At 35.4% G+C, this 20899-nt stretch overlaps 1 protein-coding gene across 3 annotated transcripts in view; it reads right to left on the reverse strand.

The window, feature by feature from the left end:
- Positions 1-2443: 2443 nt before the first annotated feature.
- The window catches only part of LOC108739209 (protein Wnt-1), a 59356-nt gene continuing 40900 nt past the window's right edge, over positions 2444-20899 (reverse strand). For 2 of the 3 annotated variants that reach the window (XM_025975261.1, XM_025975262.1), the window contains exons 3-4: positions 9737-10041; positions 2444-3861 (exon numbers count right to left, since the gene is read on the reverse strand). In XM_025975261.1, coding sequence (XP_025831046.1) covers positions 3280-3861; positions 9737-10041 — 887 coding nt within the window. In that variant the 3' untranslated portion in view covers positions 2444-3279. The remainder of the gene's footprint in view (positions 3862-9736; positions 10042-20899) is intronic. The other variant, XR_003231258.1, reaches the window with a different exon arrangement.

Raw genomic sequence — 20899 nt, forward strand, 5'->3', positions numbered from 1 at the left:
CAAATCTAAGCATACTAATCTTTTGTCCTTGCAAATCTATCTCTACAGTTGTACTGCCTTTAATGATGTTGATCGCGTCTTCGATGTACAGATTAAAAAGTAGCGGTGACTGTGTGCACCCCTGTCTGACTCCCTTCCTAATATTTGCTTCTCTACGTTGCAGCCCCAGCTCTATAACTGCCTGTTGCTCTTTATACAAACTAAGTACCACTCTTCTATCATCATAACTCATCCCTACATTTTTAAGTATATTTAACATCTTGTCCCATTTAACATTGTCAAAAGCTTTCTCTAAATCTACAAATTCTATGTACGCACCCTTTTTCTATCGTTTTCTCTATTGTTACCCGTAAAGCTAGAATGGCATCCCGCGTTCCTCTATTTCTTCTAAACCCAAATTGATCTTCCCCTAATAGTTCTTCCGCCATTTTTTCCATCCTCTGTACAATTCTAGTTAATATTTTTGACGCATGGAAAGTTAAGCTAAATACAGCACAGTACATTACAATTTGTATTCTTAATAATAAAAGATTCTTCCTTTTCAGGCTACTTACCAATATCCGATCAGTGGTGGCTCAGGTAGATGTTTACTCATTTAGTGTTCGAAAATTAGTTTAATCTTTTGATCGTTCAAACTTGTTAGTAGCCTTCTCATTGACCTAAATCATTTTTCAACGGAAAGCGCATCGATCGAGAAATGATGAGTTAATGAATGCATCATACTGACCCGTCTAAATTTGCGGTTTTATGATGGCATAAGGAGATATCTAGCGATTCTCAGAGCTTGTGAAAGATATACAGAATTCCTCGACTAGAGACCCTGAAAATTCTTATGGTCCTATATAGACCCCCGGAAAAAGACGATTTCTTGAACTTCACAGTAATCGATATCCGCAGAAAATTGCAAAGCTCGGCAATATTATCAGAATCTTTTCGAAAAATGTACTTTTTTCTATGAACTAAGTTACGATTCTGGGTGGTGTTGCCCCGTCCCTTGCTTAGCTTCAAACGTTTCACCATTTTTAACAAATGACGCCTTCAGCACAACACAACTTGACTCGTGCTAAAGCGATGCAGTATCAGGTATATTATAATAAAATTGTGTTATTTTTTATAAGTCAATTTGGAGATTCTGAATATCATATCAAAACCAAAACTTACGTATTATCGCTCAAGCTTAGGTACGATTAGTTGAAGAGCGAAAGAAAATTTTTAGATTTATTTTAGTTAGTATATTGAAAGTGACGATTAATTTAATTATTCGAAAAAGGTTGTTAAACGTGTATGTTTGGAGCGCGGCGATGTACGGGTGCGAAACATGGATAGCGGGCGCGGCGGAAAAGAAAAGCGTTCGAAATGTGGTGTTACAGGCGAATGACGAGGATGCCGTGGATAGAGAAGCTTAGAAATGAAGAGATATTAGAAAGAATAGGAGAGCAGAGGACTCTATGGAAGTCAATATGAAATAGACGAGATAGGTTAATAGGACACCTTCTCAGGCATGAACTGATGATTGAAAGTGTCTTTTAGAAACCTATTCTAAATATCTTATTTATAATAAATAACTACCTAGTGTGGTAGCTTGATATTTTGGAGCACATCGTTTCAGTCTAACTCCGAGTTGGTCCTCCTTGATCTATCTTTTTTGTAATTCGTCATTCTCTCCCGTAACACCACCCACCCAATACCACAATTTCTAAAAGGGGATCATCCTCCCTACTCTCCCTTGAAAGGAGTGTCCTCTCATCAATACTAGTAGCTAGTGGGAATGAATAATATAAAATAAAACTTAGTTTAAGGTACTTACTTTTCTAGCTCCTAGAATCCCTATTATCTTCAATGGATAAAGTGATTCTTGACTTGGAGCTAAGGACGAGATCTCAACGTCATCCAGAATATAAATTTTACAGTAATAACATGTGAGTTGGAGCAAAGAGAGCCTCGGACAGGGATGAAATATTATTATATTATAATACATTATAACGAAAAGAATTTTAAACAAAAGTTGTCTAAGCACTCTAATTGAAAATATGTTGGTGACCTCAAACATAACCTTGAATTTTAAAGATGAAGTCTAAGTATGTACAATCGGAACTCTAAACGCTGATTTGCTTTTAATTTTTGATATTTTGAAAAGCTATTTTCTGTAATAATTTCTGCCTACCTCATCCTTCTCTGTCACTCCTTTTGCTCTAACTGTGTCCTCCCTTAGGAAATTTGATTATATACTTGTACCAGACTCAACATTTTTGTAATCTTTTCAGAACTATCGGATGCTGGAACTGCACATCTTACTGCAGGGAAATACGAAATAAGGACATTGGAATCCGTTAATCGATCGATTTAATATGCTTTATTAAAAAAAAAAACTAAAACTTTCGATTATTTATACAAGTACGTTTAAAATATAAATACTAAAAATAATCTATGTTACAAATTACAATTAAATTTCTATTTACAAAAAAACCTATCTAAATACACAGCTCGTACACAATAAATAAAAAATATAAATACACGTCGCATGTCTTTTCATTCGATACATGTTATGTAGGTATCTATACGTTTCGTGAGATACATCGCTGATACGGTTATTTACAACAATCAGATAAATAAATTAAATTACACGCAAGTTTTTCCATCGTTCCGTTATTAATGTCATAATTATGAAACATTTATTTACATTTAACGAGTCGATATCATCATAAATAGCTACTCTCTGCTGTCCAATCAGTCTTTTCATAAATACTATTTTCCTATATACATCAGCGAGAATTTCGCATTAATATTTTATTATCGATAATAAATAATACTGATCATTTGTTTCGTAGCAGACGCTCTACATGTACAGTCAATACACATTTTATTATGTTTTTGTCGTTTTGCAATGAATTAGATCAACAAGACAGATCTCGTGCACTAAAATTAATGTACAACAACTTGAAATAATAAATAGTAAGAAAAAAAAAATAATGTAATAATACTGATAGTGTCGAATATTTCTATAAAAAGTAACAAAGCAAAATATGAATTACGAAATTATGTAGATAGTACCTAGATACTAGAAGAGTCATGAAATAATAAATAATAAATTATAAAAATTACCTTTTGTAGGCTAAAAAACCTTCCATCATGAAATACTTCCATTGGTCCTTTGGGCAGATGCTCGCGTTCCTAACATTTACTTTCTTTTTCCTATAGAATACCTGCGTAATACCTACTAAGTCTTATGGATAATGGCAATCACAACAAATTAATATTTAACGAATAAGTAGCATAGGTTTACAAACACCTATGCACAGTTTTTTTTGTTCTGCAAAGGTCACACTTGACCTCGCAACACCAATGGAAAGTACAAAGACACCTTTCGACAGCTTCAATCACTTCCGTGCGATAACCCCTCCCACAACACATCAAGTCACACCCGTCCACACCTATGGAGGTATCGTTACAATGACGTCCATGGGTACCCGGGATACCCAGCTTGGTATTCCTCTCACAAAAACCGGGCGAAGGTTCGAAATAAACCAAATCTTTCGAACCCGGAGGTTTGTGATCGGGATTGTAAGGTTTTAGCTGGAACCCGTGTTTGTTTCGCCTTGGTTTTCGTTCCCTTTTACTATGTATGCTGTTGGAACTCAATAGGTCGTTGCTGGACGGCTCTTTTCTCCTGTTATTGTGAGCATGATTTGTACGGGAATTGCCTGCATTGCTCGCCATTACTCTAGAAGCTCCGTCGAATCTGTCCTTCAAGTTGTCACCGATGATACGGAACGATGGGAGACGCATCCAGCAGGTCTTAACGGTACATGATCCTGACATGCCGTGGCACTTGCATTCTTGGCGCATTTGCGATTGAACGTGCTAAAAAAGAAGAAAATAAATACATTATTTATAACTACACCTTTATCGAATCTTTTGGCACTTTCTATGCATCTAATTGGAAACAATCCCACGATCTCCACCATCTCATTCAATCATTTATTTCTATCTATTAATGCCCAGAACTAAAGTTCTTTGTCGGTGCTCTGCCGAAACTATTAGACGTAAATCGCGATTTCGATCTGTTTAGATCCCATCAGTACGCAATAGAACACACATCAGTTTTTCTGCTGGTTTTAAACAGCGTTTACCAAATACAAAAAACGTTTAATATTAAGTATTATTAAGCATTAACAAACTCAGTAGTAGCAGATATATACAGAGACGTTTACCATGGTAAACGGTATCATTGTATATTTTTTGTAAATGTAAATTCTATTGTTTTGTTTAAGGTAGTTCATGGTTTGAAGGCGGACGAATAGTCGTAATTAATTTTTCAAACCTTGTAAAAAAGCAAACTGAACCGTAAATACATAACAAGAAAGTGGCGCTGTTCCTGAAATGAGTAGAATACCCAATGAAACTAAGTACTACAAAATTTGTACTTAATACGCCATTACATATTCATCATCATCATCATCATAAAGTCGTCAGTCCTAGGACTGGTTGGACACGCACCTCCACTCCTTCGGACGGAGTCTTCAGCAATGAGCTTGACCTTTCGCATAAAAAGTCCGTTCCTGAATTTGTTCCTAAGATCATCACAATTGACTAAGCCATGAAGGATTTAGAAAAGTGTAAATTGCCATAGTAATCCTTAATTATTTGGGAACAGTAACCTAATTTAGGTTTATCTCTAATCCTCATAACTCCTGTTTCTGCCTTTAATGTGTCTCTCACTAGATCTTCAAACCTGAGTAGGTGTCCTACCAACCCATCTCACCTATTTCGTATTGACTTCCATAAAGTCCTCTATTCTCCCGTTCTTTCTAATATTTCTTCATTTCTAACCTTCTCTATTCACGATATCCTCATCATTCGCCTCTAACACCACATTTCGAACGCTTCTAACCTTTTCTTTTCTGCCGCGTCCATCGTCCATGTTTCTCTCTAAACATACACCTTCAAATTTTTTTTCGAATTTCTAAATTAATCGTTCGCGAGCATAGAAGTGACTTCTTTTTACTGAAGGTGACTCGACCCTGCGCTATCCTCTGCTTTATATCCCTACTACTCCTTCCGTCCTGACTTATCTGACTTCCTAGATGTCTAAAATCAGCCACTTTTTCGTCTTTTCCCTACTTTTTCTTCCCTTAAAAGCTAGTATTTTTGTTTTACTTTTATTTATTTTCATACAATACGGTTTTGTCAATACAGCTTCCGTTTACATATTTGTTAATAATAAATAAACCTTCAGTCCTGACGACGAGGCATGGATTACACCTACAGATTCAGACCAAGGCTTAGCATTCGAGAGGACACTGGTTCGATCCCGGATGCGTCTGATTTGTCCCAAAATTACTTAAAGAAATGTTGGGACAGTTTCCTTCTTTGAGGAATCATGAGAATGAGGGCTTTTCGCGCTACCTTCCGGCATAATCAGCACAATAGAGATCTCAGTATACCTAGGCTGTATTCCGTCAGTATGCATGCGACATGAGTGTATGTCAATACATGAGGAGTACATACAAAATACATGTATTCATAAGCGTTATTTATTATTTACGATTCTTATTAGCGATAGTACCGAAGAGCCGATTCTGATTAGTAAACCAGGCACGTGTTTGAAGGCTAATGCATCGCTTAATATAACCATTAATAAAAGATGCGACCAGTATTTAGTCTATTAGTAGAACACGTCTGGTTTACAAATCGCAATTGCTGCCTCATTTCTCAACCTGACAGCCGCGTCTCACGGTGCTATGTTTATGTTGGTACTACTGATTGCTCCAATCTGGAACTACTCCGTTCCTCTTTCCGTCGTAGCGATACCACTAATGACTCAGATACCGGTCCTCCTTTATCCGCTTCAATTAATTTATTCGATAGAGAAGCAAGCGGGTAAGAATGCCAATTTATAAATGCTACAGCTACTTTGAATCCTACTGCAACTTTACTTATGTATGCCTGTTGACGTAAAAATATTAATAAACCGTCCGGTTGCCCACCGTAACGGATTATATCTTCTATAAAAACTCGTTCCGGAATTTCTTCTATAATACCAGACGCATTTTATTTATTTTTTTTTTCTATTTATTTCGTTTCGTCCCTTTTCTCGTTCCGTTCCCAACTAATTACCAAATAATAATACACGTTACATAGCACAGCTCCACGTTTTTCTTTTTAATTAGAGGCTGCACTATCCCATTTGAAAAGGAAAACGAATCAATAATCTAGAAGAATACAATCCTAAAATAAACTCGAAACGAATCGATTTCACTCTTTCCGTTTGATATCAATAAATTAATCAGAACTATTGGTATACCATCACGAATACCAAAATTAATGTTCAAAATTCAAAAACCGTTTGAAAATACCTAAATAATCTACTTTAAGGCATACATTATGACATGATCTATTACTGTACTAGAAGCATTAGATATTAATAGGTAAGACATCAGGCTGTATGTATGCATTCCAAGCAGGTATTTATTTGATGCAGATAATCGTATCGGACATGTCCGATAAGCCTGCGGAAAAGCGCAAAAATCTTAAAAAAAAATTTTTCAATTCAAAGTATTCTTTAAATTAGAAAACAATTTTTGAAAATTTTCGTCATACAACGTCTGTTGCATATGAAATAAATAATGTAGGTAAATTATTTTTTAATTTTTTTAGGAAAATGAAAACCTACTTTTAAAATTTCTCTTTACTTTAATTTATTAAATTCATTTGCATACAAAATATTGTAACTGTGATACCCTTGTATCATACGTACCTCCTGACGTGGGTAGATGAAACTGAAACTAAAATGAAATGGCTTGATCGTTTCTGTATGGATGTGGTATCGAAAGATATTTTGAGTAAAATTATAACAACATTAAAGTTTCAACGCCGAGAGTCCCCGCTAAGCAAAATCGATTCTTATTAAAATATATGTACCTTTTTGGTTACAGGTACGTATGTACATAGGTATATTTATGTGTATATATGTATATGTATTGTAGGTCCGTGTATATGTATTCTCCATTCGCATTTTAACGCCTAAAGCAAATGTAGCTTTATTAGTAACGGACAGCCGTATAGAGGCCGCGGCAAGTAACAAGTTAATATGCATTTTAATGTGAGTGAACGCGACCACCCGGTAGTAAGAGCCAGCTTCCACCTAAATCAAACCTTTTTCTCACACTGTGCACTTCATTAAGATGTTTTCCTTTTAATTAACGCAATTTAGTTTCACTCCGAACCGATACTTACATCAATTCGAATAAAGACACGGCAGAATTGCTGAAGCCATAGCCGGCGCCTTTTAACTCGGTAACGCGGGTACATATATAATAATCTTCTATGTAAGTATGGATACTGAACAACGTTCAGTGTATGCAAATATATCATGGTTTGCATTAATGTCCATCGGATTATGTTAAATGTCCACTATATAACTACTAATGCAAGTGCTTACATCTAAACACGTACAACTAATACATAAAATCGGGTTTTATTTACCAACGTTTAGCTTTAACGTTTGTAGATTATTAGTTTTCTTCTTTTGGAACAAACAGAAAATATTGTTGGTGCAGGTATTTAGGTACCAGTACACTAAAATCGTTTGAAATGGTTTGTTGTGTAATATAAAATTTCGTTGATCATTTAATTAGAAATGATTTATAAACTCACAGATCTACAAATAAGATGGTTATTAAGATTGCAGGATCAGGCAAGAGTTTACGTAATGAAATTTGGAGCTTTGAATTGAAATCTGACCGCCAGAACTCTATATATCGTCAGGGCACTGAGATATTTGAACCATAAAAATTAGAAAAAGGCTGCTTCTAGGGATCCCCGAGATAAAAATGTTCAGTCTCTCAGAGTCTCTGTAAGCGAGTCTCGTCTCTCATCGAGTCTCTCTGGTGTCGCTGAGAGAGACTATAAAAAAAAACTGTTTAGCGTCTCTGAACGAGAGACTTGAATGGCTCATAGAGGGATCCTCATTTCGTATCCAGTTTCTGAACGAGAGACTCGGATCTCTGAATTAACAATTTTATCGTTCGAGTCTCTCATACAGAGACTGTGAAAGACTGTGAGAGACGCTGAGAGACTGGAGAGAGACTAACAATTTTTGCCTAGGGTCGTATTAATATTGTACAGTTCGTCTTTTAGTTTCCATTTTTTGATCGTCAAAATATGATTAATGTTTCGTTACGATATGAATCTAAATACGTGGTATTTGATTATGATGGTATTCTGCAAACGATGAAGCAAATAACTGCATTTTTATACCGTTTGTTTTCTATCTATTTCTTGTTATCCCACTTTGGTAATTATATAGTTTTGTTAAGTTTTTTTTTTTAACAACTAACCAAAAAAGTCTTGTAGTTAGAGTTACTTCCTGGAAGATTTCACTGGAAATGACGGGAAATTATAATTCGGCGAGTGTCGCATTTCTTAAGTAGGTAAGTACAACTACATGTCCGTATGTAGTGACTATAAATGCACACACAAGCGCTTCTTTACGTGCAATAGCAATGTACAATAAACATGTAATGCAGTATCCCGTGGCGAGCAAATCTCGTCATCGGCACCCCGTCGTGGAAACACCGTATTACACGATAGCGTATGTGTTCTTGATTCAACGAGAAGTGACTCGAAATTAGACACGCTCTGGGTTCCTCTACCACCGACATTTTGTATCTAATGAGCCGTAAAATCGAAAAGTCCAGTATTTTATTTTGTTTGTTAGCTTGACATTTCTTAAATTCCTAAAAGAGTTCCGATTAATGCTGTAGGTATAATCCAAGAACGTCGGACCGTCTCAAAAGCGATGTGCCCCTCGATTTAAATCACAAAGCAAACTGACTTCACGAATGATTCCAAAAATACCTGACAAAAGTCGCTATTACCGATGAAAAATCTGAATAGTTACTTCTGGGATAATTACTCAATTATTGTTATATAGTAGTTTTACATGTTTTGCATTACGTTTTTCTCTTTTATTTTAATACTAATTCACCAGATTCATACTTCATGTAAACAGGATAATTACTTCAAGATTTTCATTAACAAATTGGTTTACCATAACAATAATTGTTTCATTAAAATTATCACGTTATTACAGTTAATGCAACCAAGTATACACTACAATGTAAACATTTAGACCTACCCAAGCAAACTGACTTCACGAATGATTCTAAAAGTATCTGACAAAAGTCGCTGCTACCGATGAAAAATCTAAATAGTTACCTATCCCTATAAACACTTTTTTGGTTAGCTATTTCTAGAGTAATTACTCAATTATTGTTAGATATTACTTTTATATGCTGTGTATTACATTTTTTTCTTTTATTTAAAAACTAATTCGCCTGATTCATACTTCATGTAAACAGGATAATTATTTCAAGATTTTCATTAACAAATTCGTTTACCATAACAATAATTGTTTCATTAAAAATATAACGTTATTAGAGTTTATGCAACCAAACATACACTATAATGTAGACATTTAAACCCTATCTTGAATAAGTCAAAATTGGGAATCTTCAATTAGGATTGTGATTAACCGACAACATCCTTGATATCAAAAGTAGGCCTACGCAACCCTTTTAAACGTTTTAATATTAGTTAAACTCTACTTCCAGCTGTCGTGTTTCTATATGTATATTATAATAGCAAAATGAAAACGGTTGAAGATTTTCAAGTGTATATTATAATAGCAAGATGAAAACGATTGAAGATTTTCAAGCCGCTTCTGAGAGCTTACCATTCTTCCTGCTTCGTTGTTGTGAAGATTCATTTTTTCTCGCAGACTTCGACCACGTTCGCCTGTATCGACGAATTCTCTGGCAAACTCCACGCCAAATCCAATGTTATCCGAACAACCTCCCCATTCCCATTCGCGTACTCCTGGAACGGATCCTCGACTACTAGAATACATTCTAGGTCGACTCTTGTGGTGGCTGTACTCGCAGTTACAGGTGTCTATTGAACCTTCACTGCAAGCACGAGCTATCGCGTGTGTGACTGCCGCACTTGTTATCGCGTAAATGAAGGCCGTCTCACGACACCCTGGAACAATAAGAAAACGTGTTCACTAATTTACACGAATTATAATAGGTAGAAACAGTTGCTAGATCCACTGTTAACTGAGTTAATTTAATTCATGTTGACAAAACAGTACTGTATGAAAATAAATAAAAATAAAACAAAAATACTGGTATACAAGGGAAGAAAAAGTAGGGAAAGAGCTAATATAAAGATAGAAGACGAAAAATTAGAAGAAGTGGCTGATTAGATACCTAGGAAGTCGGGTAAGTCAGGACGGAAGAAGTAGTTGGGATATAAAGTAGAGGATAGCGCAGGGTCGTGTCGCCTTTAATAAAAAGAAGTCACTTCTATGCTCGCGAACGGTTAATTTAGAAATTCGAAAAAGGTTGTTAAACGTGTATTTTTTGGAGCACGACGTTGTACGGGTGCGAAACATGGACAGTAGGTGCGGCGGAAAAGAAAAGGTTAGAAGCGTTCGAAATGTGGTGTTATAGGCGGATGATGAGGATAACGTGGGTAGAAAAGGTTAGAAATGAAGAGGTATTGGAAAGAATAGGAGAACAGAGGACTCTATGGAAGTCAATAAAAAATAGGCGAGATAGGTTGGTAGGACACCTTCTCAGATATGAAGGTCTAGTCAGAGACATATTAGAGGCAGAAACAGGAGTTAGGAGGAGAAGAGGTAGACCTAGATTAGATTACTGTTCGCAAATAGTTAAGGATGTGGGTTGTTCTAGTTTTAGGGAAAAGCGAAGATTAGCTCAGGATAGGAAGGAGTGGAGGTGCGTGTCCAACCAGTCTTAGGACTCGCGACCTTATGATGATGATGATGATGATACAAACAATTCATAACTCAAGCCTTAAAATCAACATTAACAGTGGAATTTTATCAGTGACTCAGGAAAAAGTTAATTTGGACTTTGTCTATACAAAAGACTCTCAGCCCGTCACCAGTGTGTTAGACACCTAAATGGGAAAAGGTTTTTAAACTTATAGCTTCCCTTTTTTGCATGGGGTAATGCGAAGTGTGGTGATTTTTATCAAATGAAATGTCTTTATACCTTTATATAGAAATGGAAAAACTAACTTTTATTTGTGTATTCTACTTCAGTTAGTAATTCAACCTGTAAATTTGTTGCAAAGTGTTGTCAATACATCTCAATTTCTTTATGTCACTTGAATAATTAGAAGACCCTAAGTAGAATACTATGGTCGATGATTATTATTAATGAACACTAAATGTTTTAATGTTAAAATAGTAACCTATCGACAAGTTTGTTGATTAATAACACTTTGATATGACATAATGTGTAGGTATGCCGTACGTACCTATATGATATTTTACAGGATATTTACATTCGATAAATGTTCCTGGCAATTTCTTTTATATCATCGCGCATTTCTTTTGAAAACTATTTACAGTTTTTAGGTACATCTACCTACCGCAAAAGTCATAAAAAAAATATGGAAAATCGCCTCATTACCGATAAGTTATTGAAAAGTATGCATATGAAACGGTGATTTTAGTTCTTTTAATTATTAAAAATTTGAATAAAAGCATAATAAACGCCCAACGTACATATTATTTTCGTTGATAATAATGCGTGAAGAGACTGCAAAGCTGAACATAATTTTGGCCTTGTGGTGACAGTGTAGTTGTTGTTGTTGTTGTTGTTGAAAGAGTTTACAAGGCGCACGCGATTCGACATAATAAAGCAGTAAAAAGTGGTGAATGAAGAAAAGAAAGAGAGAGTCGGGAAGTTTATGGGATATAAATCGCGTCGATGCCATCGCACGAACGAACGAGTTGATTGATAAAAATGGCCCACGGCTTCGATCTCAATCTCGGAGTGATAAACTACAGTGTTTGTAGCAATAGCAGACCGTACAAACGTTAAAGAGATATAAATCAAGGAGGCCAGCAGGGAGCTCCATGATGACGTAATTACCGAATCTCTCCGCAGGGAGCCACAGATTATCGAAATAACAATATTTCATATCCAGAAACCGGACTCACACAGTGGTTTTGTAAGATTGCAGACGACTGGTAAAGATCGCCCACAGATGAACGAATTTTGACCTAATCATGCATAAAACTTGCTTTGTCCAAATTCCACGCAGTCAGTGCCCCAGACAAAGACCTTCTTGTTTTAACAACAACCACTTTATCTACTGAATATCTATGTTAAGAGCAATACAAGAATAAAAGGAACTTCCCGTATCGCCGATTAAAATGCAAAGTATAAATTGACTTGGCACCCATGAGATCGGATATTTTCATTATTAACGTACAATAATTGCAAGCATCATATTGAGAAATCCTTTCAGTTATTTGAATACTTAATTTAAAAAAAAACACGCGAACCATACCTACATATGCAAACTGAAACTAAAAAGCAGAAAATAATATTTTAATTACTTCCAAGCAAAGTGAATTACAGAACAATCGACAAAATCACTGATACTTGTATATACATTGACAATTTATAATCAATTACTTTTGGAGTCGGTACCAGCTAAAGGAGACAGTTTAATCTTGTCTTTGCAACAAACTTTTCGTCGAATTTCTTTTATCTAATCTCTAGTTTTGCATTCACATATTAATTGATTACAGTAAACACTCTTTCGTGGTCCATCTGGAGCATTATTTTCAGTAGCTGTACCTGATAAAACGAAGCGGGAATTTTAAAAATGTTTACTAAACCTACAACCCTTTCATTCTTGACGTACTAAATAATATTTCAATATTTGCAGGTTTGCAGCACTTATAGAGAAGCCGACCCTGAATCAACTTTATCTATCAACCCTTCCACTGCTTCCCCCAAACTGCCGAAACCAATGACTCTAAGTTTTATAATCCTCTAATTTCCTGCGAGGAAGACGATTTCTTTGGAATATTTTGCCGCATTATTTATTATGTATTATAATACAGTTCTATCGTTAATTAAAATTTTTGTTTGCAAGTAATCGTTTGGGATTAGGCAACAGTCCTTAATTAACTAGAGCACTTTCTAAACAAAGTAATAAAACTTGAGAGCNAAAATTAACTTCAATTCAATTTTTAGTCTGTATATATTTTTTGTTTTTGTTGTTTTTTTCAAAAAGCACTGGATCAATTTCGATAAAATCATATGGAACTACCTCTGAAGTATGACCTACCAAACAAAATAATTATCATCAAAATCAATTCATAATGGGAGGAGTAATCGCGTAAAAAACATACAACCGAATTGAGAACCTTTTTTGAAGTCGGTTAATACGGTGTATTTTGTAACAATTGTGGCTAATGTTTAAGGACACAATAGGTTTGTAACCCTTTTCAACCTATTACAAACTAAAAAGATCTTGACATAATCAATTCAAAATTGTAACATGCCTGGCTTCATCATCATCATTGCTATTATCATAAGGTCGTCAGTCTTAAGACTGATTGGATAGGTATCTCCAGTTATTTTCTATTCTTAGCTTATCTTTGTACTTCCTTAAAACTAGAACATCCTACATCCTTAACTATTTATGAACATAATCTAATCTGAGTGTACCTCTACTCCTCTTAACTCCTGTTTTTGCTTCTGATATGTATAAAACCTAAAAAATTAATTATCAACTTCCAACACCCTGTTAGTGATTAGATACAATATAATTCTGACTTTTCGGCAATAATAGCTTTACACAAGTTTTTTTTTTGTTAGATTACTTAGACAAAGCCGTGACAGTGGTATTTCGCTGAAAATTTTTATAATTTCTTCCGCTTCACCCTTCAGCTTTACACTACAATGCAATTTCTGCATTGCTTTAAACCATGAAGGGGTCACAGGGTACCATATTGATTTCTGAACAAATTAAATCTATTTATCTATCTAATTATTAATTAAAATACCTATCCATTGCTCTACAACCATTTGTTTATAGGAATTTATTACAAATTATACGTAGGTACTAACAACAAAAATGTACTTTCTGTTGAAAACAATTATCATACGTATGTGAAACGAAATTCCTATTACAAATCTGTCATAATTGAAAAATAATTCATCCTTTACGTTTACGTAACTGCTTATAATAGTCGTTTAATTTCACCAATTACACGTATGTGATTATAATTACATTTACCTTGAAAACAGAAAACAGAATTGTCTCGCCAAACACTGAAATTATTTCATTCGTGACTTTTGCGATTTTTTAAAACAAACATAAGTACATATCCATGACAAGCAGAATTAATAACAAAATTGTATAGATACTCAAACCTAGTAATTACCGAGATTCACAAGTTTTTGTTGTTCTGCAACAATGTAAACAAACGAACAGCCAGACACTATTTATTATCAATTATTTTATGAATTTAATAAAATTTTGGAGAATAAACAACAATTACGTACTTGCAACTAAAAAATATGAGATCGTTAGTTTTAGAAAGAAGAATACAACTCATATATATTTTAAGTGAAAAAATAATCACGCAATCTATTAGTTTCAGGACAAACACTAATAATAAGTTTACATAACGTTAAAATGACAGGTCACATGAAGTCATCAATATAATTATAAAGTAACACAAAAGAATTTCTTTGTCACATTATATCACAGACCCTTTTTCATCTAATTTTAATTTATTGATGTTAAAGTTAGTTTTTATTTTCCCATTTATAAATTTATATAATACACATACAGTATTACAAGTAGCCAATGATACTTCTTGTAATATTCGAGAACCTTTTCTAATAACCCTTAATAAGCATCTTCGTCCTGCGTCTACACGATATCTGTAGATGTATGTTTTACATCTTCTATTAGTGGTCGATTATAATAGCTGTTCTCAAATTTCAAAAAAATTAAAGAATTTCGTAGACTAAAGAATCGACACAACAAAAAGGGTAAGCCGCCCCTTCGCTTTGTCCTTTTGAATATGAAAACCGGAAAGGTGTCTAAGGTAGCAATTTACCACAGGGGGCTCTTAGGAATGCCTCTATAGAAATCTTTAGTTAAAAATATCATTTACTCAAAGAATAATAAACTACATATAAGACATTAGGTTCAAACAACGTTTTCTTTTTTTGATAAATATTTGTTGGGGAGGTATTACTGTGTAAGCACGATATTGTGCAACTTGATTTGCCCAATAAATACTCCCAATTTCGAGTGAAAACTGTAAATTATCTGCAGCTATTACTTATTCCTATTATGGAAGGATGGCTACCAATAATACAAACGTCGCCCACAAAAAAAGGAATTTTTTTAGAAAAAATAGAATTTAATATAGAAAACCAGCAAAAGAATAAATAAAGTTTGATCTATCCCAGTGTAAACAAGAACAATGTAAGTAAAGAAAGGACATAAAGGTAACCTAAACTAATTCTAACTTCTCCTTTTTTTATATTAATCTAAATAAAAAAAATAACAACACTCACTTCCTTCGTGTTGTCTTTTCCTACCGTCAACTTTTTATCCTAACCTAACCGAACTTTAATAGAAGATATTGGTAAGAAATGACAATACAGACAAAACAAGTACCGCAGTGAAAATTTTTAGTATTAATAGTTCTGCTTTTGTCCAATACTTCTGCCATACTTGCAAATAAATTTTAGGGGGCCGGGAATTTTTGGTTATTACTTAGCCCAGGTCCGCTACTACCCCAATCCTACGAAGACATCATATTGCCGCTTGTAGATTCTTCACACACATATTGAATAATGCTGTAATAAATTACTGCTAAACATACAGATAGAGCAATTGACAGAAAATGTCGATTTCGTTTTTCAAAATCGTACAATTCGCTTTTTACTAATGTACAATTTATCATATCAGGTAATTCATGATTACATAGGGAAAGAGCGAATAACAGACTAAAAATTAGAAGAAGTGGGTGATTTTAGGTATCTAGGAAGTCAGACAAGTCAGGATGGAAGGAGTAGTAGGGATATAAAGGAGAGGATAGGCTGAATGGAGTCGACTTCAATAAAAAGAAGTTATTTCTATGCTCGCGAACGGTTAATTTAGAAATTCGAAAAACTTGTATCATTGAAGCACGGTGCTGTATGGGTGCGAAACATGGATGGTGGGCGCGGCGGAAAAGAAAAGGGTTGAAGCATTCTAAATGTGGTGTTACAGGCGAATGATGATAGATAGAGAAGGTTAGAAATGAAGAGATATTAGAAAAAAAAGGAATGTATGGATGTCAATAAGAAATAGGCGAGATAGGTTGGTAGGACACCTTATCGGGCATGAAGGTCTAGTCAGAGACATATTAGTGGTAGAAACGGGAGTTAGGAGGGGTAGACGTAGATCTAGATTAGATTACTGTTTGCAAATAGTTAAGAATGTGGGTTGTTCTAGTTTTGGGGAAATGCGAAGATTAGCTCAGGATAGGAAAGAGTGGAGGTGCGTGTCCAACCAGTTTTAAGACTGACGAACTTATGATTATGATTTATGGTTTAGATAAGCTACCCGTAAGATAATATTCTGTTTTGAATTGATATTTCCAATTGGCTTATTCCTTTTCCTAATAAGATTAGTAGCATACCTAATAATACTCCCCTCACTTGTGTGAAGTAGTGTTAGCGAAATCAAAGCTATTCTTGATCCCATAGTGAGTGTTATTGCAATGGGAGCGGTGAGGTATGCACGTTGCTAGTGACGATTTTCGCAAAGGGTGTTCGTTCCCTTTAACAATAAGTCTCGGTCCTGTCCAGATGTTTGTTCAATAAAGTACTCGAGCTTTTGTGTCCTTTGTGACGGCCGCCATGTACGCAACGAATTAGAATAGACCAAGTGGACCTACATGCCAATTAAGGCCTCTGCTCCTTCCGGAATATGCAAAAAAAATCGCGACGTTAAGAGGATAATGCGAAAAGGGGACCCGTGACGACATTATAGCTGCAGGACAACGCTTTGATTAAAATGGCTCGGCCTGCCAATCATCCGAACAAGGGCTTAAGTAGGACACTGTATACGTAAATCATTATTGAACAAGAACAAATTATTTAAACATACTCTGTCGCATTTCTTTGCGTTTATTGTGTTATTTTGTATAATTAAATGTATCTAACTAAATAAATAAATCTGAATTTTCAATGTACGTAGACCTCTAGGTAAACTAAATATCGATACCTTCCCTTCGAAAATAGGTCAGTAGTAGAAATTTTGTTAATTTTATGAATTTAACTAACAGTTTCAGTAAAAAAAGTGATAATAAATTCAGCTGCTTTATTCTTTATGGTTATTTCTTCTTTTAACCCTAAACATTTAAGCAGTCAAACATTATTTTATCCTGGAATTTTTATTCATATTATCAAAAAGAATTATTTGGTGTTTGTTTCTTGTCCAGGATAATCTCTGAATCTACAAATTATAATTTCAAAATTATTTATTTGATTATATTTTTTTAGGATTGTATTGGCATCATTTTGTAGTATTGTATATTACTAGGATCACCTACATTCCTAATCCTTACATGGCTGATAAAAGAATTGATATTTTTTTTAATTTATAGTAGAAGAAGTGGCTGATTTTAGGTATCTATGAAGTCAGATAAGTCAGGATGGAAAGAGTAGTAGGAATATAAAGCAAAAGATAACGTAGGGTTGAATTGCCTTCAATAAAAAGAAGTCGCTTCTATTGTCTCGAACGGTTAATTTAGAAATTCGGAAAAGGTTGTTAAAGGTGTATGCTTGGAGCGCGGCACTGCACGGGTGCGAAACATGGACGATGGACGCGACGGTAAAGAAAAGGTTAGAAGCGTTCGGAATGTGGTGTTAGGCGAATGATGAGAGTACCGTGGATGGAGAAGCTAAGAAATAAAGGGATTATAATGAATAGGAGAACAGAGGACTCTACGGAAGTTAATAAAAAATAAGCGAGATAAGTTGGTTGGACACCTTCTCAGGCATGAAAGTCCAGTCAAAAACAGAAATTAGAGTTAGGAGGGGCAGAGATAGACCTAGATTAGATTACTGTTCGCAAATAATTAAGGATCAGGGGTGTTCTAGTTTTAGGGAAATGCGAAGTTTAGCTCAGGATAGGTAAGAGTGGAGGTGCGTGTCCAACCAGCCTTAGGACTGACGACCTTATGATGATGATGAAAAATGCAGCACCCCTCGAAAGGACATTCATTAAAATGTTTCCTGAAAATCATGCACGTAAAATTTCCTATTAGAAATCGCTTGATTACAGTCTTCAATTTACCATTTGATGGTACAATTAAAAACAGCGCGAAGTAAGTGTTTCATATGGCCCTAGGGGGCAAACACTTGGAAGTGAAAAACGGCAAACATATAGTGAAGACGCTGCGCTTCTCACGCATTATTTCCAACAATGTATATGTATCGTTCCCCAGCACATTATGTCCTGAATATGCAGTATTTTAGAGCAAGGAAGAACACGAACAACAATGGCAAAGAAACAGAAACTGGGCCCTCGATGGAAGAAAAATATGTATAATAAAGAAAACTGATATACGCGGAGTATATAAGTACATGCAAACACATGTGTGATATAAATGTAAGGTACGTAGTCGAGTGTGCTCGTGAATGTCAGAATACTTATGAATATGACAGGGAAAGCATGATACTCGTTCTAAGTTGTGCTATGGACGATCGGAATTCCTTGACGTGTTACAAGATATGCGAGTGCACAGATAGGAAATCAGTGCTTTAAATTTCACTGCCTTATATCTCTGTCAATAAAATATACGGACGAGGATCTCGAGAAGGATTCTTTTGCGCCGCGCGTACACACCGGTTGGATTCGCTTCCATTCCCGATGTCGTACTCCATAGAGTAATTTTAATTGCTCGAAAAGCTTATGCCGTTCCGTAGATTCCTTCTCGAAGAATCGAATGAGATTGTATCATCGTCTGCCAGTTCGAATTTATTTAAATTTTTCATTCTTTATACTACATCGAAATATTACTTATCTTGAGATTTAACATTACTTCATTTCGCTCAACAAAGGGTCTATTAGCCGGGATAAGCAGAAAGCAGAAACGTATGTACATATTCTTATTATAGAAGAAGTAGGTATTTGTAAAAATGGGGCTTTTATATTATAACTTTAAAAGCGTCTTTCCAATTTTTGAGAATATTGTTTTTGTTTGGTGTAAATATATTACAACTTCATCATCATAAGATCGTCAGTCCTAAGACTGGTTGGACACGTACCTCCACTCCTTCCTATCCTGAGCTAAACTTCGCATTTCCCTAAAACTAGAATAGTCCACATCCTTAACGAACTAACTATTTGCGAACAGTAATCTAATCTAGGTCTACCTCTACCCCTCCTAACTCCTGTTTCTGCCTCTAATATGTCTCTGACTAGACCTTCATGCCTGAGAAGGTGTCCTACCAACCTATCTCGCCTATTTTTTATTGACTTCCATAGAGTCCTCTGTTCTCCTATTCTTTCCAATACCTCTTCATTTCTAACCTTTTCTACCCACGATATCCTCATCATCCGCCTATAACACCACATTTCGAACGCTTCTAACCTTTTCTTTTCCGCCGCACCCACTGTCCATGTTTCGCACCCGTACAATGCCGTGCTCCAAACATATACCTTTAACCACCTTTTTAGAATTTCTAAATTAACCGTTAATTAATTAATATTACAACTTGGGAACGAAAAAATAATTAAAATTATATGAGAATCTAGGAAAAATCTATATTATTTTCTGATTCGCGTCGGTTCCATATTCTTATTTATTACAGATTTTTAAAAACAATAATATTCTCATTACACAACAACCGAGGAGGATAGCCTAGAGGTTTAGACAATTAATTAGCATTCAGAAGAACGCCGGTTCGATTCCGGGTCGATCTGCCTTAGTCCAAGTTTTTCTGTGGTTTCCTTGGATCACTTAAGTAAATGCTGGGCAAGTAATATTCCACAGACAACCTTTCATTCCCTTCTCTCTTCCTTTCGCCCGTTTATCTTTCTCACCCGAACCACCACCCTCCCATCCCACGATTCCTGAAAGGAGGCTGAAGGGGGCCTTTTCTCTATCTTTCAGCGTAGTCCGGAGGGACTGCCCGCCCACCAGCATTAGTGACTAGTGGGAATGAAGCACTCAAAAGTTTTTGACGTGACATATAATTCGATAGAGCCGGCTGCACGCACGAAAAAACATGACTCATGCGGTGTTACCTCGCTCTGAGGCGTTCCATTTAAGGCTTGAAGTGCAAGCGAGAGCGCGGAGCGAGCGACAAAGAGGCACAATCGGCCTCCGCGTTCGGCAGCGTTCGACATCTGTCTCTCTCCTTAGTTCTTAAAATTGTTGCGAAACAATAAATTGCTATGGAAATGCATGCATGTATATGTGTACTGACACTCGAAAGAGAAAAGTCGGTTAGCACACCAATTAATATAATATTTATGGCTTAATGTGCCTGTACGAATCCCGGTAAAATAACGGCGACCGCGCTCTCCATCGTACGTAGTATGTAACAAAACACACTTTACTCGCGCACTTTTTACTTCGAACCGTTTATCGCACACCTGCATCGCTTTCCTCCGCACAATTAAATAATTTAAAGCTGATTTATATCGATATCGGAAAATGTCACAAATTCCTCGTAATTACGCAGCTTGTCCTGAACAAGTGTAGAATTTATGTGACTGAAACTCAGTCACAAAACACCTTGACGTCTCATTTTTTTCCTTTTATTTTCATTATTGATTTAACAATAATTACTGAGGTAGGTATTTTTGCTGCGGATTTTCAACTTTTTAGGTAGGCATAGGTACGCACAAAAACTTTAGGTGAAATAAATTTTCCGAAAACACAAGGTTCTCTTTACTCAATTCCTTCTGTTGAAAAATAATATATTAAATTCATATATACATGGAGAAAACTAAATTTAATTACAATTTTCTTTAGGTATCT

Source organism: Agrilus planipennis, unplaced genomic scaffold (genome assembly GCF_000699045.2).
Source record: "Agrilus planipennis isolate EAB-ADULT unplaced genomic scaffold, Apla_2.0 scaffold174, whole genome shotgun sequence".
Lineage (NCBI taxonomy): Eukaryota > Metazoa > Arthropoda > Insecta > Coleoptera > Buprestidae > Agrilus > Agrilus planipennis.